Source organism: Giraffa tippelskirchi, chromosome 7, assembly GCF_054371585.1.
Source record: "Giraffa tippelskirchi isolate mGirTip1 chromosome 7, T2T-mGirTip1v1.2.pri, whole genome shotgun sequence".
Lineage (NCBI taxonomy): Eukaryota > Metazoa > Chordata > Mammalia > Artiodactyla > Giraffidae > Giraffa > Giraffa tippelskirchi.
In genome coordinates, this window is record NC_137281.1 from 151,927,159 (window position 1) to 151,952,653 (window position 25,495).

General features: G+C 36.9%; 1 protein-coding gene across 35 annotated transcripts in view; it reads right to left on the minus strand.

Annotated features, from left to right (window-relative positions):
* The window catches only part of CEP128 (centrosomal protein 128), a 459,693-nt gene that overhangs the window by 327,409 nt on the left and 106,789 nt on the right, over positions 1–25,495 (minus strand). For all 35 annotated transcript variants that reach the window (XR_014059627.1, XR_014059626.1, XR_014059628.1 and 32 more), the window contains 4 exons: positions 17,532–17,618; positions 14,555–14,629; positions 12,853–12,985; positions 5,533–5,678 (listed from right to left, as the gene is read on the minus strand). Coding sequence is in view for 19 of the 35 variants with exons in the window: in XM_081510600.1 (XP_081366726.1) it covers positions 5,533–5,678; positions 12,853–12,985; positions 14,555–14,629; positions 17,532–17,618 (441 nt within the window). In the remaining 16 variants the exon portion in view is untranslated. The remainder of the gene's footprint in view (positions 1–5,532; positions 5,679–12,852; positions 12,986–14,554; positions 14,630–17,531; positions 17,619–25,495) is intronic.

Below are 25,495 nucleotides of genomic sequence, written 5' to 3' on the forward strand. Positions count from 1 at the left end.
AATCAGTTGAACACACTTCAGGAATAAAGACAGAATCTGCCAGAGTAAACAAGATCTCTGAGTACAAGAATGCTGCTAAAGAGAGGTGGAGGGTTGGAGAGCCTTACCACAGCCATGAACAAATAGTCTTTCTTTAGACATCATCACTCTCTCATTCTTGTCTACCAAGCAACTTTTTGGTTACTAATTCAGCTTTCAAAAATCTAGGTACAGAAAATTGGGAGACTGGTGTCCCGCACAGGAGAATAGAGTATAAATATCCATGTAGGACTCCCACGGATATGTCAATGAACTGGCTCTCTTTCATATACTGTTCTCTTGCAAGCTTCATTACTAGTATGAATCAGCCTCCTGGGTCACATTAATTCTAGGACATAGAAGATGCAAGTTTCCAGATGTGATGACAAGATGTTGAAAAATGTTAGGGACGTCAAGGTCAGATTTGCCTTGGTGACAGGACTGCTTTCTTCTACAGGCTCATTTCAGCTTTATTTCAGCCTGCTTTGAAATTTTAAAGAAATTTACCCTGATTACTTTAAGACAGTGTGAAAAAGGTGCTGTAAGGTCGTTAATAATGGAGGCAAAAGGATGTTTCAGAAGGAAGGATTATCACTTGCAATGGATATAATACAAGAAAGCTTCAGGGAGGAAAAGCTTCAGAATTTCCATGAAAAGAGCATATTATAGAAACTGGGAACAACTGGAACAAAGCCAAAAAATGAAATGAGAGAAGATAAAGAAAAATGAGACGACAAGACTGTGTACAAGGTTCTGTAGGAGAGGCATTAGGTGAAGGCTAAAGAGAAAAACATTAATTATCAAACAAACCAAAAGAAATACTACTATATAAATTCTCTGTGTTTGATCAATAATCTTGTTTTATGCACTTTTTCTTCCTTATATTTGATCTCTAAAAAGCAACTAAAGGAGATTAATTTCCATTTTTTGTAGAATATATATAAGGCAATACCCCATACCACCAAAAGTAAAGCAGAGGCTAAATGAGTTGTGATTAAATTTCAATAAAATTTCCAATTTAGATATTAAATTGAGTGATCCATGATGTATTTATGTCTCTCACAAAGTCCACACAGGACATCACTTTGAGAACAGCCTGAGGATAAAGATATTCAAAGGACCTCCACAAGGTAAAAAATAAACAAGCCATAAACAGAAGTGTCATTAAATCTGAAACAATTGATGCAAATTTAATTATTTTACTGTTAAAAATGAGAAAAATCAGGGGAAATAATAACTGGCTAATGGTAATTTCTTCCAGGATAAATGATGTCTTTTTGTGATATCCTTTTCAATGAAAATCACAAAAATCTTCCATCTTCCAAAAGGAATTTGAATTATACTTGCAGCAAACTCAACTCTCTATTCCAATTTTAGGAAATCATCTTCATAGAAATACAGAAATATGAGGGATTTTTGTTCATTGCCATGTCACCAGTAACTAGAACAGTGCCTGGCATGTAACAGATGGTCATTAACTATTTCATATGTGAATAAATATTCAATCTTTCTTTCCAACTGAATCTCATATCCAAATCTACACAACCAGTCCAAGCTAATCAAAGAGAACTCCAACTCTTTCCCTAAAACATGTGAAAATGTAAAAGAACTATCAATTTAGGACAAAGGGAAAGCAAATGTAATTTATAAATTATATTATAAGTAATTTTTTAATGTCTACATACTTGAGGTTTTTTCAATTTATTCCATAAAGGGCAAATAAAAAGAAACAATGAGAAGGATGGGAGGAGAGGAAGAAGAGGGAGAGGATAGACCAACAAATGGTTTTAAACAACTCAGGAAACGGATCTTTCTAGCTTTGGCATCAGTAGCAGAGGTTTGTTTTTTTTTTAATACTTCATTTTGACAAGATAATCACATTTTACCACTTATGAGAGCAGAATAAAGAGCTAGATAATTCCCATAAAAAATTTAAATGTCCGACAATTACAGTTGCCCTGAGAATATTTCCAATAAGAATTCATTAAACATGTAGAGGGGAAGTTGAGATCAAGATGACAGAGTGGGAAGACACTGAGTTCACCTCTTCCCAAGGACACACAAAAACTACGACTACTTACAGAACAACTACCTGTGAGAATGACCTGCAGTAACAAATGAAAATCTGCATAGCAGAACAGCTCTTCTGCAATGAAGGCTATAAAAAAGAAGAAGAAAACAAATACCAAGATGAGTATAAGGGAAAGAGAAGTAACTGAATCAGGACCTACACTTCCAGCAGGTGACCCAAAAGAAGAAGGAGATATCACAAATTCAGAGGCCCTCCCTAAGGAGCAAGGGGTTCAGTCTCAACTTCAGGCACCCCAACCCTGGAGACTGGCACCTGGAAGACAAACCCCCTTAACTGGTTCTGAAAACCAGTGGGGCTTATAGTCAGGAGAGTCAGAGAGCTGTAGGAAACAGACGCTGCACTCAAAGCCCGTGCACACAAACTCATTCACTCCCAGTCCCAGCACGGGAGCAGCAGATGGACAGCAGCCTGACATCCTTGCTATCCTGGCAAGGATGCCTTATCATACACCTCAGCCACACCTGGCTCCCACTTCAGTCCCTCCACTAAGGTACCCATCCCTGGCACACCCTAGGAGAAGTCTTGGTTCACACTGGGCTCCAACTCTAAGCCCTCGTGTCAAAGCGGTAGCCCTCCACACGTTCTAGGAGAAGCCTGAACCCACAACAGGTTCCAACTTCAGTGGGGAACAATCCCCAGTACACCCCAGTAGAAGTCCATGGTCACTTCAGCTTCAGCCCTTTCGTCAAAGCCAACAGACACACACAGTCTGTATAAAGACGCTCCTACGCAAGGACACACCTTCAAGACACGGAGAAGTAACTGCTTCTCCTAATGCATGGAGACAAACACAGAGAAGTCAAGCAAAATAAAAAGACAGAGGATTGTGTTCCAAACAAAAGAACAAAACGAAATGCCAGGAAAAACAAAAATCTAATGAAATGAGAGAAAGTAATCTACCTGATACAGAGTTTAAAGCAATGATCATAAAAATGCTCACTGAACTTAGGAGAATAAGAGAAGAAAACAGAACTTCAACAAAGTATTAGAAAATATAAAAAAGAAGGCATCAGAGGTGAAGAATATCATGTGTGTGTTACTTGCTCAGTCATGTCTGACTCTTTGCAACCCCATGGACTATTGCTCATTAGGCTCCCCTGTTGATGGAATTCTCCAGGCAAGAATACTGGAGTGGGTTGCCATTCCCTTCTCCAGGGGATCTTCCAAACCCAGGGATAGAACCGGGGTCTCCCACATTGCAGACAGATTCTTTACCATCAGAGCCACCAGGGTAGCACGATTAATATAATAACTGAAATGAAATACATATTGTAGGGAATTAACTGCAGATTCGGTGACACAGAAAAACACACAAGCAACTTAGAAGACAAAATGGTTGAAATCACTCAATCAGAACAGCAAGAAGAAAAAAAAATTTCAAATGAGGCGTAAGTTTAAGAGACCTCTAAGATAACATCAAGCATAATAAAATTCAAATTTTAGAGGTCCCAGAAGGAGAGGAGAAAGAAAGAGGTAAAAATGAATTTGGTGAAACAATGGTTGAAAATTTAACCACAGTAAGAAACATATATCCAGGTCCAGAAACAAAGAAAATCCCAAACAAAATGAAAGAGATCTACGCCAAGACCTAGCATAATTAAAACAGCAAAAGTTAAATTCTTTAAAAGAATTTTAAAGGCAGTCAAAAAGAAAAAAGAAAAAATGAAGTCACATCCAAGGGAAGCCCCATAGGCTATCATTGGATTTCTCAGCAGAAACTGCAGATCTAAAGGGAATGGCATAATATATTTTATTTAAAGTGATGAAAGGAAAAAATATCTACAACCAATGATATGATGCTCATGTGGCAAAGTTATTCAGAACTGAAGGAGAGAGAGTTTCCCAGTCAAGCAAAAACTAAAAAGAGTTTAACAACACTAAACCAGCCTTCCAAGAAATGTTAAAGGAACTTCTTTAAATGGAAAAGGAAAGGCCCTATAAAGATAGGAAATGAATGAAAGGAAAAATGTACTTTACTAGGAAAGGAAAATAATAGTAAAGGCAGTGAATGAAAAACTTAAAAAGCTAGTGAAATGTTAAAAGACAAGTCATAAAAACAAACCCATAGGTACAGAGAACAGACTAATGGTTATCAAAAGGGATGGGACAGAGTGGGGATTGGAGGCAAAAGTGGGTAAAGGGGATCAAATGTATGCTGATGGAAGGAAAATTTTTGGTGGTGAACACAATGTAGTGGAAAGGAGTAGAAATAGAATGCTGTACACATGAAACTTGTACAGTATTATGAACCAACGTTATCTCAATAAAATATAAAATTTTAAGCCAAAAAAATTAAATTAAGTTGAATCAAAAAGTCATAGGGATATAATAATATACAGCACAGAGAAAATAGTCAATAATACTACAATTAACATGGCATGGCACATCATCCATAAAAACATGAAAATCACTATGCTGTACAGCTGAAACTAATATAGTATTCTAAGTCAACATATTCCCGTTAAAACATTAATAAAGAAACAAACACATGGAGGCTTTGTAAAGAAAATGTCACTGTTTCATTATCTTTAAACATGAATCTTGAAACAAATCTAAAATATATTTTGTACTGATCCACTGACAAGATGAAAGAGAAACTTAAGACTTCAGTAACATTAAATATTTCCTTTGGATTATACAAAGTTAGATACTTTTCACACCAATTTTCTACCTTTCATTATAACTTAGGAAATTTTTCAAATGTGACTACTTACTGCAATTAGAACACAACTTCACCAGCAACAAACAGAGACAGAGAAAGACTGACACATATCTAGTTCCAAATGTGTCCTCCATGTTTGCGTGGATCTAATTTACCTAATTAAAATGAGAAGTAAGCCATTTTCTTTTATCAAGTTCTTTCCTTTGATTTCTTAATCATTTTTGATAATTACACCATCTGTGCTAGATAAAAGGCAAGTAAGAAACGGTAGCTGCCTAGTTACACTTCACTCATCATTCATGACTACTACACAACTCTAAATTAATGGAGGCATTGCAACTCTATCTCATGCAAAACAGCTAGAGATTTGAAAACTTTTCTATTTCCAAAGAAAAAATATCAGTAATACCTTATTGCTATGCCTTTTGCCAGTTTCACCTCCACCCTCCTCCCCCACACCCACCACAAATAACTGTGGTTCCTTCAGAGAAAAAAGATCCCTTCTGTCTGAGGGAAGGGCTCAACTGCTAATGGAAGAAGAATATTTCTTAGGTATCCTGGCTTTGAGGTCCAAATGAAGAGAAATGAATCCATAGAAATTTCTCTACATAATTAAAGTAACCATCTAGATAACTTGACATTATCTACACCCAAACTCGAGTTCATAAAACATCACAATCTTTATATTAAAATTTCACTAAGCAGTGCTATGAAACAAAACTCAAGTCCTTTGAACACGGCTTAAACATAGCAAAGTCACCTCCACTTGGGCTGCCAAATGTACTTTCTCCTTGTCTTTTCGCTCCAAGCACCGCTTCACTTCCTCTAACTCAGAAGCCATTGCACTGAAGTTCAGCTGCACTCTCAAATCTGACATCTGCTTCTCCAGATCCTCTCGCTCAACCCCTTAAAAGAGAAAATGTAAAGCGTGATGGTTGTTCGTTATTCACAGGATAATGTACTCTCAAATGGTAGGTTTATTAATATTAATCCTACTCCATACAATGCACTTATTAAATGTCGCTGTCACCCAACAGACTGTAGAATTCGCCATTCTATTATTTCAAGTCTTACACAATTTTCTAAAATACATAGCTATGTCATCCAATGTTATCCCATTTTGATACTGTACTTGAACTGCTATCTGATTTCCAGTATAATTTATTTCAGGAAAAATCTATGCATTTTCCTTTAATTTGCCTTATATCCCTATATTACCCCCAAACTCTAAAACAAAAATACTGAAAGAATTTTCAACTAAGCTTCTACAGCTTACTGAAGTTACTGAAGTTCACACAACAAAATGCTTTTCTTGCAACATAAGCAAAGGAGGCAGCTAAATCTTGATTGTGTTCTGACCTTTAACTTACTAGTTCTGGAGATAACTACCTACAACTGAACAATATAAACTGACAGAGTATGTATTTTTAGTTCAATATGAAATATTTGGTATATGATGAAAAGGGCACTGTAACACCATCTTTTTCAAAAATAAATAACACGAAAACCATTTTCTCAATGAGCTTACATTCTAACAATAGGAAAAAGATATAAAAAAAGTACTTCTATGAAGTTAAGATGTCAAAAACTGGAACATATAGTATCAGTTTAAAACTACTCTTTTTCTAGTACCTTCAATTCCAGAAAAGGAAAGAAGGAAGGAAACACTAGCAAATAAAACTTACAGATCATTCATAAGACACACCCCAACTTAAGGAATACTAAACTGTCAAAACTGTACAGTGTGAATGAAAGATGCATAGGTATTTTAATAATGGTAAGAGGACTCTCAGATACTAAACAGATATTTCCCTATATCTGTATAATTCTGTATAGTAAATGGTTATCATACAAAATCAGTCAAAAGGACAGAATGATTAACTCTACCTTAATAAGAAACTGAGGTTGTAAGAATTGGTTTAAAAGTTAGTTCTGAAAAATAGATATAAAATTTCACCAAGCAAAGGCGATCAAGTTGGGGTGATATTTCAGGGAAGGAAACAGCATAAGGTACTGAGGAACAATATTGGATTTCATATTCGGGTAACTGCACACATCGCGTTCTACATAGCTAATACTTGTGAGGAAGGAGCAACAGCAGACTCAGCAGTCATGCACTGCCAGGGAGCTTGGAAATCAGCTCACAGACCAAGAGTTAGCAAACATTTTCTGTAAAAGGTCAGACAGTAAATACTGCAGCTATATGGTCTCTGTCACAACTACTTATCTTTGATAGTATACTACAAAAGTGACCTGGACAATGCATTAATGAATGGGAGTAGCTGTATTCCAATAAAGTTTCTTTATTCAAAAACAGGAAGCAGTCTGGATTTGGCTCATGGGTCATCCTTTGCCCACTCCTGCTAGATCATCAACCTGAAAATATGCATATTTTTATGTATAAATGTATTTATTCATACAACACAAATAGTGTTAGAGACAGTCTCTCCCAGAGGATTATCTCATATGCTCCACTTTAAAGAATTCTTGCTACAAACGTTGATGGGTCAGTGGAGGATAGCAGTTAAAGAGTTCAAGCCTGGATAGAAAAAAGATTTGGTTTGCTTCTTCCCATAAATGTGACTTTAAGCAAGGAATTCAATTTTTTTGTTTTTCAGGCTTTAAAAAAAAATCAGTAAAATGGAAATAAGAAGAGTATCCTACTCATAGAATATCTGTAAGAACTAAAACACACAGTGTAAAATGAGTAGAATGATGCCCTGTGAGAATTCAATAAATTATGAGGTTTTAATCAAGAGAATAACATGACAGGTTTGTGGCTTAGAAGGGTTCCTTTAGTAGCAGGGCAGAGGACAGATTACAGACAAACTAGCATAAGACAAGTTAAGAGGGTAACAGAGATGAGATAAAGCATGCCTAAACTGGGTTAGTGGGAATACGAAAGAAGCCACTTCAAATACACAATGGAATATTACTCAGCCATTAACAAGAATACTTTTGAATCAGTTCTAATGAGGTGGATGAAACTGGAGCCTATTATACAGAGTGAAGTAAGCCAGAAAGAAAAACACCAATACAGCATACTAACGCATATATATAGAATTTAGAAAGATGGTAACAATGACCCTATATGCAAGACAGCAAAAGAGACACAGATGTATAGAACAGTCTTTTGGACTCTGTGGGAGAGGGTGAGGGTGGGATGATTTGGGAGAATGGCATTGAAACGTGTATATTATCATGTGTGAAATGAATTGCCAGTCCAGGTTTGATGCATGAGACAGGGTGCTCAAGGCTGGTGCCATGGGATGAGCCAGAGGGATGGGATGGGGAGGAAGGTGGGAGGGGGGGTTCAGGATGGGGGACACATGTACACCTGTGGTGGATTCATGTCAATGTATGGCAAAACCACTACAATATTGTAAAGTAATTAGCCTCCAATTAAAATTAGTAAATTTATATTTAAAAAAAAAGAAGGCACTTCAAGAGATGTCAGGATCTTCCAATAGACAGGATACAGAGACTAATTAGATGGAGGGGAGAAGTAAGTTGGGACGTTCTTTGTATTTTAGGCTTATCTGGATAAAGAAACATTCTACCAGTTAAGATAGGAAATAAAAACAGGTTTGGAGGAAAGTAAGAATTCAGTTGTAAACCTGTTCCTGAGCATGCTGGACCAGCACAAAGAGACGCCCAAGGAGCAACTCCATCTGGAGGGCTGAAGGTCAGGAGAGAGAGAAGAGCTTCCTTTAGGGATCATCCTTTGTAGGTGATAGCTAAAGCCTAAGATTAAATAACAACCTCAGCAAAGAAGCACCAAGTGAGAAAATCCATAAATAGGATTCTAGAACACAGCAACATTTAAAAGGCAAACTGGAAACAAACGGAAAAGATTCAGATGGAAAGACTGAAAACGACTAAGGCAGAAGAACCAGGAAACAGTAGGAACAATCAAGTCAGTGGAAGAGTGTTAAGGGAGAGGGAACAAACGGGAAACAACTAAGGCAAGTAATTAAAAATTCCTTTGAATTTGACAGAGGAGACCACTAGTAAACGAAGCAAAGTCAAAGCAGAAGTGGAAGTCATTTTGCAGTGGGGAGAGGAATAAAGAGCAGGTGGAGGATGACAAGTGCAATTTCTTACGTAGAATTTTTTTAAATAATGCAAGTATACTATAAAGTTGAAAACTCTAGAATTATTAAAAGGTGAAGAAGTCCATTGCCACAACAATAAGAGAACTTTAAGATTTTTATTAAGCCTGGTAAGTAGCTTAAAAAAGTGAGATTCTTTGAGTCCTGAAAGACACCAAAAATAACTAAATTTTATAAGACAACAAAACACATAACAAATGTACCATAGACTCTTTTTCCGAACAAAATGAGAAGTCCTATGAACAACTTCATGAAAATTTGGTGAATAATCTTAATACCCTATATTTTACTTTAAAAATAAATTTTAAAGTTGTTCAGTGGCTAAGTTGTATCTGACTCTGTGATCCCATGGACTGCAGCACACCAGGCTTCCCTGTCCTTCAATGTCTCCCGGACTTTGCTCAAACTCATGTCAATTGAGTCGATGATGCCATCCAACCATCTCATCCTCCGTCGTCCCCTTCTCCTGCCTTCAGTCTTTCCCAGAATCAGGGTCTTTTCCAATGAGTCAGCTCTTCGCATCAGGTGGCCAAAGTATTGGAACTTCATCATCAGTCCTTCCAGTGAATATTCAGGGTTGAGTTCCTTTAGGATTGACTGGTTTGATCTGCTTGCTGTCCAAGGGACTCTCAAGCACCACAGTTCGAAAGCATCAATTGTTCAGTGCTCAGACTACTCTATGGTCCAACTCTCACATCTGTACATGACTACTGGAAAAACCATACCTTTGATTATACAGACCTTTGCTGACAAAGTGATGTCTCTGCTTTTTAATACACTGTCTAAGTTTGTCATAGCTTTTCTTCCAAGCTTCTAATGCCAAAATATGTTTAAATTACAACACCACATGAAATTCAACTGAACTTAATAGCATGCAAATATGTTAGGGCAGGTATGTCAAAATCTGCCATATTCTGGTAGATTCAGAAGATTTTCTGGTAATGTGGAAATTCTAACTTAGGCAACATATTGAGTTAAGTGTAGGGAATCTGGGGAATTTATAACATCAAATGTTTATAAAAGTTTCTATGGTAATTTAGGCATTTGAGTAAAATGCCTTAATATTCAAATGGTTTAGAGTGGAACAATCTTTAGTAGTCTGTTAGAAAACATTATAAAATTTCAATATCACCATTTCTGTTAAACACAAAACTTTCAAAAAGAAATATATCCAGAATAATTAAATTCTACAACCAAAGTCAACACCTCCACTGGAAAAATATCCTAAATGTTTTCAAACACAATGCCTTTCTAATCAACATTAAAAAAATCCAGTCACATGGTTCATGACCACTTCTACAATCTGATTAATTTTTTTCCCCAATCTCCAGGTAACAAAACAAAGATAGAATATTAATTTAAATTGAAAAGCATAGGGTATTTCCAATTTAAGTACAAATATGCATACATAAATATACTCACATGTATGTGTGTGTGTGTGTATGTGTTCATATATATGTGTGCATGAATTAAAAAAAAAAAAATTCCACAACTGGCTTGTTGGCTCTTTCTAAAAGGAAAACTCATGAGATAAGCAGGTCTGACAACTGAAATGGGTTTAAAAATCAAGCAGAGAAGACATTAAAACTAGATGCTAATATCAACAACAAGCAAGTGAAATTTGAAATTAAACACACAATACTATTTACATAAGCATCCCCCCAAAATTAAACGCATGCATGCCAGTCACTCAGTGAGGTCCACCTCTTTGCTACCTCATGAACTGCAGCCCACAGGCTCCTCTGTCTATGGAATTTTCCAGGCAAGAATACTGTAGTGGGTTGCCATTTCCTACTCCAGGGGATCTACCTGAGCCAGGAATCAAACCCATGCTTTCAGAGTCTCCTGCATGAGCAGGCAGATTCTTTACCACTGAGCCACCTGAGAAGCCCAAAAATCAAATACCTAGGTATAAATCTAACAAAATTTATATGATGAAAACTACCAAATTCTGATGAAAGAAATCAAGGATGAACAAAATCAGTGGAGAGATATCCATGTTCATGGACAGGAAGACTCAATATTGTCAAAATGTCAGTTCTTCTCAACTTCAGCAATAGATTCAACACAAGCCAATCAAAATCCCAGCAAGTTATTTTGTGTATATTGACCACCTGATTCTAAAGTCACATAGAATGGCAAAGAATCCCAAGTAGCAAGAGCAATACTGAAAAAGAAGAAAACAGTTGAAGGACTGACACTATCCAACAAAACAATGTGGTACCGGCCAAAAAAAAAGACAAGTAGACACCCGGAACAGAACGGAGAGCCCAGAAGTAGACCCACATGAAAACAGTCAACTGATCTTCGAGAAAGAACAAAAGCAATACAATGGGGAAAAGCTATTTTTTTAAACAAAGGACACTAGAACAGAAGACTCACACGCAAAAAAAAACTGAATCTAGGCACAGAACTTAAATCTTCCACAAAAATTAATTCAAAATGGATCACAGATTTAAATGTAAAATGCAAAATCATAAAACTCTTAGAAGGTAAGAGAATGATTTGCGGTTTGGCAATGACTTTTTAGATATAACACCAAACTCACAATCCATGAAAGAAAGAATGAATAGGCTGGACTTCATTAAAATTAAAAGTTTCAGCTCTGTGAAAGATAATCTTAAGAGAACAAAAAGCCAAGCCGTAAACTGTGAGATATTATTTGCAAAGACATACTGATGAAGGACTGCTAGCCAAAATATACAAATGACTCTTAACAATAACAGGAAAACAAACAACCATACTAAGAAATAGGCCAAAGACTTTAATGACTATCTCAGCAGAAAAGATATATATATCTTAGTAAATAAGCATATGAATAAATGCTTCACACCATGTTATCAGGAAAATGCAAATTAAAACAAGATGCCACTACAAACCTATCTGGATGGCTAAAATACAGACAGCTGACAATTCTAAATGTTGAGAAGGAGGCAGAACAACAAGAAATCTCATCACTGCTGGTAGAAGGCAAAATGATATAGCTATTTTGGAAGAGAGTTTGAAGATTCTTACAAACCTAACCACTCTTGTCATATGACTGAGCAATCACACTCTCTGATATTTATCCAAAAGAGATGAAACCTTAAGTCTACACAAAAATCTGCACACAGATGTTTAGTTTAGAGCAGTTTTATTCATGATTGCCAAAACATGGGAGAAACCAAGACAGGCTTCTGTGCATGGATGGATAAATAAACTGTGGTACATCCAAACAATGAAATACTATGCAGTGCTTTAAAAATAAAAAGAAAGTTGTTTTTTTTTTCTTTTGAAGAACTTCCAAGCCATGAAAAGACATGGAGAAAACTCAAAGGATACTAAGTAAACAAGGCAACTGGAAAAGGCTACATACTGTATGATTCCAACTATTGATATATTAGATTCTGGAAAAGGCAAAACTAAGGAAACGATAAAAAGATTAGTGTTTGTCAGAGGTTAGGGGGAGGGAGGGATGAGTACTGAAACACAGAGAATTTTAAGGGCAGTGAAACTACACTATGATATTACAATGATGGATACACGTCATTACATGTTTGTCTAATCCTACGGACACACAATACCAAAAGTAGACCCTAAAGTAAACCATGGACTTTGGACGACAATGATGTGTCAATGTCTGATTCATTAGTTATAACAAATGCACCACTAGGGTAAGGGACATTGACAGTTAGGGAAGCTGTAATATGAAGGAGCAGGCAAATATGGGACATCTCTGTACCATCTGCTCAACACTGCTATAAAATTATGTCTGTTTTTACAAATTGCATGCTAAACTAGGATTAATTTGGAAAACCTTGTAATAGATAAGAAATAGGTTGAAACAAACATAAGAAAAGCGATTCTGAAAATGAAAATTATTTAAGAAAGATCAAAAACAGCAGAAATTAACACAATATTGTAAAGCAACTATACTCCAATAAAAGTTTTTTTAAAAGGCCCCAGACATTTACAAATCAGGATTATACCTCTCCTAAACCTCCAGTCATCTCCCTGTTCATCCTGAAGGCTTGACTGTTGCTTGGAAATCTGAGATGCTTGATGATGTAAACCCTTCGGATCGCCTTCTGCTTTCATAAGTTGTGTACGGAGTTCTTCTACCTAAACACATATAATCAAAGATGAAACTTTCATTAGTTTTAAAAGCAGGAAAACAATAATTGAACTTATAAATTATTACAAATTATTTCCCTAAGGGAAAAAAAATCACTTCCAGCAGATTATTGTAAGCACAAGTTGAAACCAAGTTAATCTCATTATGACAAGCACAGTGGAATAGTCTCTTGCTTCACTTCTTTATTCCTATTCCTTTCACAATGAAGGTATTTTCCCCTTCTTTGTGTCTATGACAAATAATTTGACCACATTTTACAAAATCCCTATTTTCACCTCAATCCACTCTACTACTATTAACCCAAATCACCTCCTGTTAAGTACTGTATGTTTTTACATTTTTCACTTAGTTTCTTTCCTGTGAATGTAGTCTACTGGTTGGTAAAGTCAAGTGAAATGATCACAATTTAAAACATTTTGATATCAAAGTACTGCTCAAAATAAATAAGCACTAAAGGCTGTTGAAAAAAGTATAAACTCTTTGAAGTCAGGTACCCTTTTATTCATCTTCATGTATCTGGAGTCTAGCAGGCAAGTCCCCAACAACCATTAAACAAGTTAGCGGTGGCAAAACATCTCAGGTAAAGTCACAATGGCAACCTAAACGCAGAAATCTCTTATTTCAAAAGATGAGCAGTTACAAGGCAGAGTTCCAAAACCAAAAGAATCAGAAGGAATTGAATATAGAAATAACCTTCCAAAAAAGAAAGTCTAAACTCTGCCAACATTAATTCCATCATAACACTGGCTGCAGAACAAAGCCATTACATGTTTTTAAGGATTTTGTAAAACAGGTGCTATGTTGCATTTTCAGGATTAATCGTCAAATAAAGTACTCCTGAACATCTACAATGTCTGACATCTTTGCCTACCTAGCATATTATGTAGTGAGTTATGTAACCCATACCTCAAAAGAGAAGCAAGTACAACTGCAATTCACATTAAACACAAGCAGAAAGACGGTTAGAAATCCAATGCCCTTTCCCAATGTACGCAAGATGGCTATTTCAAGCTACTGACTTTAAATATCGGAGGCACCAAACTCGTATTATGGGCTAACGGGCTACAAAATGTTATGCTTTAAAATTAAGCCTTATCTCTGGTTAAAAGGAATCAGGTAGCATCTTGAAAACGAGAATATAAGACAATGATACATTCAAGGGAACTCGAACATGCAAAGGTCTGTTTTACGTGTTTTACTTCCTCCTTCACTCTCCAATGCCTCCTCAAATAAAATTAAGTTCCTGGGAAAACTGTATCTTACCCATCCAGTCTCACTTTTACACTGGTTATGCTAAGAGAGATAATTTCTAAATTGGAGCGGCAATCAGCAAGATACACTGTCACAGGAGGAACTTGGGCTGGTGCTTTGTGCTGGCTTTCTCTGAATCTTCCTGAAAGGATTTCACCTTTTGCTTATGTGTGCTAATATACATTTGTTAGGAAAAAAATTTCCTGGACCTGAATTTTTTTGCCCTTTCACAAAGACATTTAATAGGGAAAGAGACTCAATCCTGATTTAATTTAAAAGCAGATTACCATAGCTTGCATACTTACCTGATGCAAAAGTGTTTCTCTGCTGCCTTCTGACTGATTCAGTAACCTTCGAGACAGCTCCAATTCCTGTTGAAGCTAGAGTTTCATCAAAGGATAAGGAAAAATGTCCAATGGGGCAGAAGATAACTAAATTATTACAGGCACAATTTAAGAGGAGAAAAGTGAAAAGGTTTGCAGATTTTTACAGCTAATATAAAAAGATAAACATCTTGCAATAAACACATATCAATGCTCCCATTAAAATAATGGTGATTAAATAACAAAAAGTGAACCAGACCATACTGCAGGAGGTCTGTGCTCTAGTCAGTTCCATCTCAATTATGACCCTGTTTAAATCTTTTTTCCTTAGGCCTCCTTTCTGTTATCTCTAAAATAAGGGTTTTATATGAGACAATCTCTGAGCTCCCTGCAGTTTTAAATCATTTTAATGCAAAATTCTAAAGCAATTTTTTCTTTAAATTACTACATGTAGTATCATATAAACTAAATTAGAATAAAAATTTCAGGGACCCAATGACTCAAGGTATAATTTCATCCAGTTGGTGACTACTTTATATTCTTAATAGTATTATACTCCTAATATTTCCAATATTCATAACATTCCAAAAATTTTGAAGTATCTCAGTTCAGAATAAAACATTTTAAATTTCCCTAATAATACTGCCATTAGATAATACCCACAGAAAATGTGCCAGTTAGGTAACTAAATAGGCTGCAAAGTCACTGTGCCTAGCTTGTTTCAAGTTGAAAAATATAATAGTCACTGTGCATAGCTTGTTTCCAGTTGAAAAATATAATAGGATGTGAAGGGGAGAAAAATATGCCACCCCAAAATACACCTCTTTGGCACAAGTATTATTGTGAGCTGATGGTAAGCAAAGCCCAGCAGACTCAGGAAAAGCTTTTCACCTTCCCCTTAACTGGATAAAACAGTTCAGAAAGCAGGTCTGTACCAGGGAGAGAGCTTATTACTAAAGATACTTTCTGCATCTGAAAGATTTACCTGTGTGGCAGGGCAAACATCTGTTAATGGAAACCCCCTCTTCTCACCTCCTGTGAACTGTCTTCCTTCCCTCTGAAGTCCCAGGCCTCTATTTCTTTCCTTAGTTCAGGATGGGAGATAAGCTTCAATTGCCTGGCTGCCTTTGAATCACATATGTTTGTGGGGCTCCCACACAAACAAAAGTCAACGTTTTTCTCCTATTAATCTGCTTGATATCAATTTAATTATTAGGCCAGCCAAAGAACCTAAAAGGTTTGTAAAGGGCAAATCATTTTTCCTCCCCTTTCAGATGGAAAAAACGTTTGCTAAAAATCCAGAGCTTACATATGCTGGACATGCTTGCAATTTGTAAGGGTCAGGTCATTTTGTGAAATCACAAGCTTGTATTAAGATGTTATTAAGTGCTTCGATTTTAATAGTTATCCTAAATTATCACTTCATTTGAACAAACTACTATCTATACACTAGTCCTTCAGAAATCGTGCGTGTGATCGGTGTGGCTACTAAGGAGAAGCACGGGGGAGCACTGTGGTGATGGAACGGTTCTGTGCTTTGACTGTGGCGGCAATAAGATAAGTACGCACACACACAGATGCACGCACTCAACACACAATAAAACAGAAATCTGCATAAGCTCAATGCATTGTAAGTGTCAGTTTGCTGGTTTTGATACTGGATGGCAATAAAACAAAATGTTACCATTGAGAATAACTGGGTAAAGGGCACAGGGCACATTTTATTTTGCAACCTCTATGGACCTATTACTATTTCAAAACAATTTTCTAATCCAATTATATAAGCTTTTTAAATACCATACATGCAGCTCAGAAAATAAACATCACATTTTTTAAAGTAGAGTTGGCCCTTAAACAACATAGGTTCGAACTGCAGAAGTCCATTTACACACAGATTTTTTTTTTTTTATTGTAAACACCACAGTATTATAGGATCCCCAGTGGGTTGAATTCACAGGTGTGGAAGTGTAGCTAGAGAGAAACTGCAAATACAGAGGGCCAATTACATGTTATACTCGGATTTTAGACTGCACAGAGGGTCAGGGTCCCTAAGCCCATACGGGTCAAAGGTTAACTCTAAGCCAGCTGTAAAGTACCTGTGAAGGCTGAGAATCCACATAAAATATTACCTGACCAGTTCTCTTGTTTCTGTGGCTAAATAAAAAAGGAGGAAATCACCCTGAAGTCAAAGTAGTTTGAAAATCTACCAGGGCCTACCCTGGTCATGATTCCTGGGTAATGCCAGCAGTCTCAGCTCCCAAAGCGCAAGCGTGATGACCCAACACATCTTGTTTACCACCATGAAGGCAGCAGAGACGCATCGTGGAACTCTACGGAATTTGGTGAAATAAAGGAGCCAAAGGCAGACGGAAAAGACAATGTGGGATAAAGACCATTACAGTGGGGGCAAATTTTCACTTTATCATTTATTACTCTAGGCTCAGCCTGAAACCTACTCATTTGCAAATTGAAGAGAGTTGTTTGGCCTCTGAATTACCTTCTAGTTCTAAAGGGCTAGGCTCTATAGGTTCACAGACATGAATATATAGCAAAGGTTCTTAATATTTAATAAGAACAGAGGACTTTTCAGAACGAGACTGCTTATTTTTATCTTCTGTAATGAAAATGAACAGATGCAAAATACTCAGCCTTTAAACAACAGGTCTCTCATAACCCTGCAGCAAAGTCAAGCTCTTTAAATGTTCCCCAACAAGGAGCGGTCAAGTTTAATCCCCTTCTGAAAAAGCAAAGTGACCAGAAGACAAGGTAGCAAACAACCTGTGCACGTTTCCAAGAGCAAGTAGCAGAGAGCGGCAGAGCCCTGAAGCCAAGTGATTCCACATCAAAACATACACTGCACTAATGAGCAAATGACCTCAGGACGCTTTTCAAGGCATTCAGTGAATGTCAGTGGCCCCAAACATTAGTACTCTTTGAAAGATAATTTTCAGAATCTTACTTTACTCTTCTCACTTTCCGTTTGTCTTAGCTTATTTTTCATTTCTCCTTCATTCTCCTCTGCTTTTGCTTCTCGTTTCTTCAGTGCCTAGAAAGACAGAATGGGAAAATAAACACTATTAATATTCCTAAAGGATTTATTAAGAAGAAGCTGAGCAGATGATTATGAATTGCCCAAAACATACACATGAATTACAACCTGCTCATTCACTCAAGTCCTAAGATCACTTCGCTGGGGATCAAATATAAACAACTTTCCAATCTACCTAATCAAGTTCCACTTAATTTCATTTTTTCCCATCTATGAGAATTTTATAACACATTCAGAGAACTTAGACAGCTAACAGTTTTCTTGGAAACAAATTTTACAGCCTGCAGAAGTAGTATTTACAAGTTACATTATCTGTTCAACTATTCTGATATGATACCAAAAACCAGTTGACTACATTTTCAAATTCTAAAAAAAAAAAAAAAATTATCAAGGTAGAAAGATACTGGTTGCATCATTATTACATATATGACATTTTATCACGACATATAACTGGCTCTTCAAACCATACTTCACATACAGCAAAAAAAGTATTCTTTTTTTCTCTCTAATAAATTTTTTCCTTTTGATTTTTTTCCTTTTTCCTTTTGATTTTTTTTTTTCATTTTTCTTTCCTTAATAAAATGAAGAAAAGGAACTTTAAGAAAATACAAACTTCAAAACTTAACCACAAAAGTGTTTGTTTTGGTTTGTATCTATGTTAAAACAAAATTAAACTTGAGAAAAAGTTTATACTAAGAGCAATCTTTCATGTAAAACACAATCCATTTGTTTAAAAAAATTTTTTGACACTTTGAGAATTTAGACTTAAAAAGGTACATGTGTGGAGATCATCAAAATTGAGAAAAGCCAAATTTCCAGATCTCTTTTCCAACAAGTTCTATGATGCTCACAAGAAAAATTATTTTTAGGCAAACAGCAAAACATGTTAAAACTGTTGTTTCGACACAAATATAATCAATCACATTTCAATTTCATTCACTCACATATCCAACAAGTATCTCCAAATCACATATACATATGTATACAGAATAACCATGGACCCCTATCTATGAGATTACTCCTCCCTCTGCACGACTCCTACTCTCACTAATAAAAACAAGGAAAAAGGCAGAGTTGTTGTTCAGTTGCTAAGTTGTGTCTGACTCTTTTGCAACCTCATGGACTGTAGCCTGCCAGGCTCCTCTGTCCATGAGATTTTCTAAGCAAGAATACTGGAGTGGATTGCCATTTCCTTCTCCAGGGGATCTTTCCAACCCGGGAGTTGAACCTGAGTCTCACCTGCACTGGCAGGTGGAATTTTTACCACTGAGCCACCAGGGAAGCCCAAAAATGCAGAGTAATTTTGGTTTGAGTATAAATAATATAATAATACTTTCAGAGTGCTGTGTCCAGGCATTCTTCTTCTTCTTACATAAAGTAAATATTAATATATTCTACATACTAAATATTTACATTTAATTTTTATGAAAATTCCATGAGTTGTCATTAATGCCATTTTATTAAGAGGGAAGCTGGAGTTAAAAAGAATTGAATACTTTGCTCAACGTCATTCATCTAGTTCATGACAGAGACAGGAAGTAGACTTGGGCTATCTGCCTCTTAACCCTGAATGGTATTGCCTCTCCATGTTGAAATAACAGTATTAAGCACAGAGTGAATATGAAGACTAACTAATTTGATACTCGTAAAGCATTAAAAGGGGACTTCCCAGGTGGCTCAGAGGTAGAGACTCCACCTGCCAATGCAGGAGATGCAGGAAATGGGTTCGATCCTTGGGTCAGGAAGATTCCCCTGGAGAAGGAAATAGCAACCCACTCCAGTTGTTCCTGCCTGGGAGATCCGATGGACAGAGGAGCCTGGAGGGTTGCAGTCCACGGGGTCACAAAAGAGTAAGACATGACATAGTGACTAAACAACAACAATCGTGATTACAAGATTGCTAACAACTGATGAAGTATTACAAATCATAACATTTTTCAGGTAGCTACCAAGTGATTTTGATGTCTGATATTTGTTCTTCATTGTAAGGTAAGTAGAATTTGTAATAATACTTACTTATATATGTATAAGCTATTCGTTTTTGGCTGATGAGATGTGTTTAGAAATTTTTCCTGAAAAAAATTATCCTAGAAATTTGAAAATTACTGCATCTCTATTCTTTCCTTGCTTCCTCAGCCTAACTCCACCTAACGTGTGTGTGTGTATGTGAGAGAGAGAGAAAGAGGGAGAAGGAAGGAAGGAGAAATATGGGGAAAAAAAGATACAAATTGTTGCTATCTTTTTCATGAATTCATTTTATAATATTTGAACTATCTTATTCCCCAACATCATCATTCCAACCTAGCCACCCCTCATCTTTTTTTTCTTTAATGAGTTGAACTTAGTTGGTTATCTTTTCAATACTTTTTCATTGAACTAAAAACCAGCCTGGGTTTTTCCACAGGCAGGAGACTATGAGGAAGATTTCCTCAGGCAGTTGATAAGTTTGATCAAATTATAAACAGTCAGGCTCCCCAGGCTCCCCAGGCTCCCCTTCTGGATTCAAACTCCTAAGCAGAAGCCATTCCAAATGAGTATGCACTGAAGCCTCACCCAAGCCAGGTGGCATCACTTAAGGTCATAAAAAACTTCCAGAAAGATGAGCTTGTCCCAAATATGAGAGTCATTCACTTCCAAAGTCGAATTCAAAATCCACCTTGGAAGACTCCGCAACCTTCAGCCAGTAGCTGCTAACATCCTTCCAATAAGATTTTGCACATCTTCATGTTTCAAATTGTTTCCACCTCTGCTTACTGAAAACAGAAGGAGGCACCTTTAAAATCTGGCTTAACTTCATGCTGCCACTCTAAGGAATTTAACTGACTTAAGAACTCAAACTCCAAAATTTCTCCGGGGAAGAAATTTTTCCATTTTACTAACTGGAATTAATCCATTTCTGTCCTTTTTTCATGAGCTGCAAAACTTACAATTTAAAAATCCTATCACATTTTACATCAAAAACAAACAAGAAAGTTTTCTATATATAAGTCTTTTGTTTCTTTAGGTAGATATATTCCTAAGTATTTTATTCTTTTTGTTGCAATGGTGAATGGTATTGTTTCCTTAATTTCTCTTTCTGTTTTCTCATTATTGGTGTATAGGAATGCAAGGGATTTCTGTGTGTTACTTTTATATCCTGCAACTTTACTATATTCACTGATTAGCTCTAGTAATTTTCTGGTAAAATCTTTAGGGTTTTCTTTGTAGAGGATCATGTCATCTGCAAACAGTGAGAGTTTTACTTCTTCTTTTCCTATCTGTATTCCTTTTATTTCTTTTTCAGCTCTGATTGCTGTGGCCAAAACTTCCAAAACTATGTTGAATAGTAGTGGTGAAAGTGGGCATCCTTGCCTTGTTCCTGACTTTAGGGGAAATGCTTTCAATTTTTCACCCTTGAGGATAATGTTTGCTGTGGGTTTGTCATATATAGCTTTTATTATGTTGAGGTATGTTCCTTCTATTCCTGCTTTCTGGAGGGTTTTTATCATAAATGGATGTTGAATTTTGTCAAAGGCTTTTTCTGCATCTATTGAGATAATTATATGGTTTTTATCTTTCAATTTGTTAATGTGGTGTATTAACATTTCCAAGTGTTTATATACCTTAGTTTAAGTCAATTTTTTAAAAAAGCTTAATTCATTTATATGCTCATTTTAACTTACATAGATAGGCATTCAAATATTCCTTGTTTAGAAGTTTACATTTCCAAAGAGAACTGAAAAAGGTTTGTTGTCACTATGGTAAAAGCTTCAGAAGACCAGGGACCCCATCTATCATGATCACGTTTTAACTCTAACACAATTCTTGGCACATTTTAGGTGGTAAACGTGTTATTTAATGGATGAATAAACACCCCTTTATAATTCCTGAAAAACAACTGCAGTTTGCAACTGGCCAACTCTGCCCATCACCCACATGAGTTTCCCAGGTTTCTCCCATCTTTCTTAGCCACTACATTTTCTCAAACACCAAGCTGTCTTTCTTTCTGAAAAAACAATTATTATGATGTAGTGATATCGGAAAATAAATATTTATTTGGGGGTTTATGTCAAGGAGTTAATAACCCTTTCCTGTTTTCCCAAGGCATCATTTTAGACTTTTCCTTAGGGAAAAAAATCCTCTGAATGGTTTTATTTTTGATAATTCAAATTTATAGTACAATTGTAAAGGCAGCTTAGAATTCCCATATATCATTCACCTAGCTTTCCCTAAAATTAACTTCTTACATAACGATGATAGGTTTATCAAAACAAAGATGTCAACACTGTTACAAAACCATTAAACTACAGGTTTTATTCAACTTATCATATGGTCTTTATCCAAGACACTTCAGAGCACCTTATCTCTTTAGTCTCCTCTGATCTGGGGAAATTTTTCAATCTTTCCTTGCTTTTACGATTTCTGTATTTTCGAAGAGAAAACACTTCAAGTATCTTCAAGACAGATATTTCATAGAACATCCTTCTTTATGGGTTTTTCTGATGTCTTCTCCTAATTAGACAGAGCTCATAAATATGGGAACAGAATATCCAAGAGGTAAGTGCCCTTCTCAGAGCATCACACTGTAGGGGACATGATAACATGACTCAGGACTAGCAAGGTTAACCTTGATCACTTGTTTAAGGCATGGTAGTGTCTGCCAAATCTCCCTGCCAGAAAGTTAGTATTCTTTCCTTTCCAGCCTCTGTTAGAAGCAAGTCATTAAGTCGAGCCCACAATCAAAGGGAGAAGACTGAAGCTCCACTTCCCAGCGGGAGAATATCAAAGAATATGTGGAAATATGTTAAAATCACTAAAGTAATATTCTGGTAGACAATTTGAGGCTATGCAAGTATGCTTAAAGTTTCACCCACCAATTTAAGCTTAAAATCAGACCTAATGTAACATTACCAGTACTTTTTTGGCCTACAAAATGCAACCCAGATTCCTGGTACATTAACTCACAGGCCAGTGCTCACTGCTAAGTAGAAAGCTGAATGCCTTTGACTCTCCTCCAGATAATCTACCTGCACCAAAAACATTAATGGGTAATGCAGAATTTATGTAAGACCATATCGGTGGATGGAGTACACTTGTCAAGTCTCCATCTAATCCTAATTCTCCTATTTTACTCACCAGGAACTCTCTTTCTCCCCAGATCCCCTCCATCTTTCTTCAGCTTCATTGTTTGGTTTGCTTTCAGCTTCGAGATATTCCCCAATGGCTTCTAAATATCCCTCCGCAAGTATACAGAGCAATGTGCTCCATGCCAGTTCTCAACTTTGAACACTTATACTGGTTACCATGTCCAACATCTCCACTGTTCCTCACTTCATAAAGTAGAGTTATCTGGATCCTGTCAGATACCAGGATCCAGGATCCCCTTAGAGGGCAGTTGGCAAATGATTACTTTTCATTCTCATCAGTTTCGTTCAGTCAATTCCAACTCTTTATGACCCTGTGGACTGAAACACACCAGGTTTCCCTGTCCATCACTATTTCCCGCAGTTTGCTCAAACTCATGTCCATTGAGTCAGTGATGTCATTGAACCATCTCATCCTCTGTCATCCCCTTCTCTTCATACCCTCAATCTTTCCCAGCATCAGGGTCTTTTCCAATGAGTCAGTTCTTCGCATCAGGTGGCCAATGTACTGGAGTTTCAACTTCTGCATCAGTCCTTCCAATGAATATTCAGGACTGATTTCCTTTAGGATGGACTGGTTGGATCTCCTTGTAGTCCACAGGACTCTTGAGAGTCAAAAGCATCAATGTGCTCAGCTTCCTTTATGGTCCAACTCTCACATCCATACATGACGACTGGAAAAACCATAGCTTTGACTAGACGGACCTATGTTGTCAACATAAGTCTCTGCTTTTTAATATGCTGTCTAGGTTGGTCATAGATTTTCTTCCAAGGAGCAGGTGTCTTTTAATTTAAAGGCTGCAGTCACCATCTGCAGCAATTTTGGAGCCCAAGGTGTTTCCTCATCTATTTGCTATCAAGTGATGGGATTGGATGCTATGATCTTAGTTTTTTGAATACTGAGTTTTAAGCCAGCTTTATCACTCTTCTCTTTCACCTTCATCAAGAGGCTCTTTAGTTCCTCTTCACTTTCTGCTATAAAGTGAAATGAAAGTGAAGTTGTTCAGTCGTGTCTGACTCTTTGCGACCCCATGGACTGTAGCCTACCAGGCTCCTCAGTCCATGGAATTTTCCAGGCAAGAGTACTGGAGTGGGTTGCCATTTCCCTCTCCAGGGGATCAGCCCAACCCAGGGATCGAACCTGGGTCTCCTGCATTGTAGGCAGACGCTTTACCGTCTGAGCCAAGGGTGGTGTCGTCTGCATATCTGAGGTTATTGATATTTCTCCCGGCAATCTTGATTCCAGCTTGTGCTTCATCCAGTCTGGCATTTGACATGATGTACTCTGCATATAAGTTAAATAAGCAAGATGACAATATACAGCCTTGACATACTTCTTTCCCAATTTGGAACCAGTCCATTGTTACATGTCCTGTTCTAACTATTGGCTTCTTGACCTGCATACAGATTTCTCAGGAGGCAGGTAAAGTGGTCTGGTATTCCAATCTCTCGAAGAATTTTCCACAGTTTATTGTGATCCACACAAGGGCTTTAGCGTAGTCAATGAAGTAGAAGAAGATGTTTTTCTGGAACTCTCTTGCTTTTTTGATGATCCAATGGGTGTTGGCAATTTGATCTCTGGTTCGTCTGCCTTTTCTAAATCCAGCTTGATCATCTGGAAGCTCTTGGCTCATTTTCTGTTGAAGCCTAGCTTGCAGAATTTTGAGCATTACTTTGCTAGTATGTGAGATGAGTGCAATTGTACAGTAAGTTTGAACATTCTTTGGCATTGCCTTTCTTTAGGATTGGAATGAAAACTGACCTTTTCCAGTCCTGTGGCCATTGCTGAGTTTTCCAAATTTGCTGGCATATTGAGTGCAGCACTTTCACAGCATCATCTTTTAGGATTTGAAATACCTCAGCTGGAATTCACCACCTCTACTAGCTTTTTTCGTAGTGATGCTTCCTAAGGCCCACTTGACTTCACATTCCAGGATGTCTGGCTCTAGATGAGTGATCACACCATCGTGGTTTTCTGGGTCATTGAGATCTTTTCTGTGTATTTCTTCTGTGTATTCTTGCCACCTCTTCATAATCTCTTTTGCTTCTGTTAGGTCCATACCATTTCTTCCTTTATTATGCCCATCTTTTCATGAAATGCTCTCTTGGTATCTCTAATTTTCTTGAAGAGATCGCTAGTCTTTCCCATTCTATTGTTTTCCTCTATTTCTTTGCATTGACCACGTAGGAAGGCTATATTCTCATACTAATAGATATTTAATTTTCATATCTTATAATTAGTATAAATGTTAGTAATTTTACTTGATGTGAAAGGAATAAAAATAAATAAGTTGAACTTTAATTAAATTGTGTTTCCTAGTACGTGGAATTATGCCCTCAGTTCAGTTGCTCAGTCATCCAACTCTTTGAGACCCCATGGACTGTAGCACGCCAGGCCTCCCTGTTCATCACCAACTCCCAGAACTTGCTCAAACTCATGTCCATCACGTCGGTGATGCCATCCAACCATCTCATCCTCTGTCGTCCCCTTCTCCTCCTGCCTTCAATCTTTCCCAGCATCAGAGTCTTTTCCAATGAGTCAGTTCTTCCCATCAGGTGGCAAAAGTATTGGAGCTTCAGCTTCAGCATCAGTCTTTCCAATGAATATTCAGGACTGATTTTCTTTAGGATTATGCCCTAGAAAAACATAATTCTTCTGAAAGTCAACTATTTTGTTTTTAAATCTGAATTTCCATATATGAGCTGGTTGAATAAAAGAATCTCTAATTCTCTTGGATACCTAAGAATCTG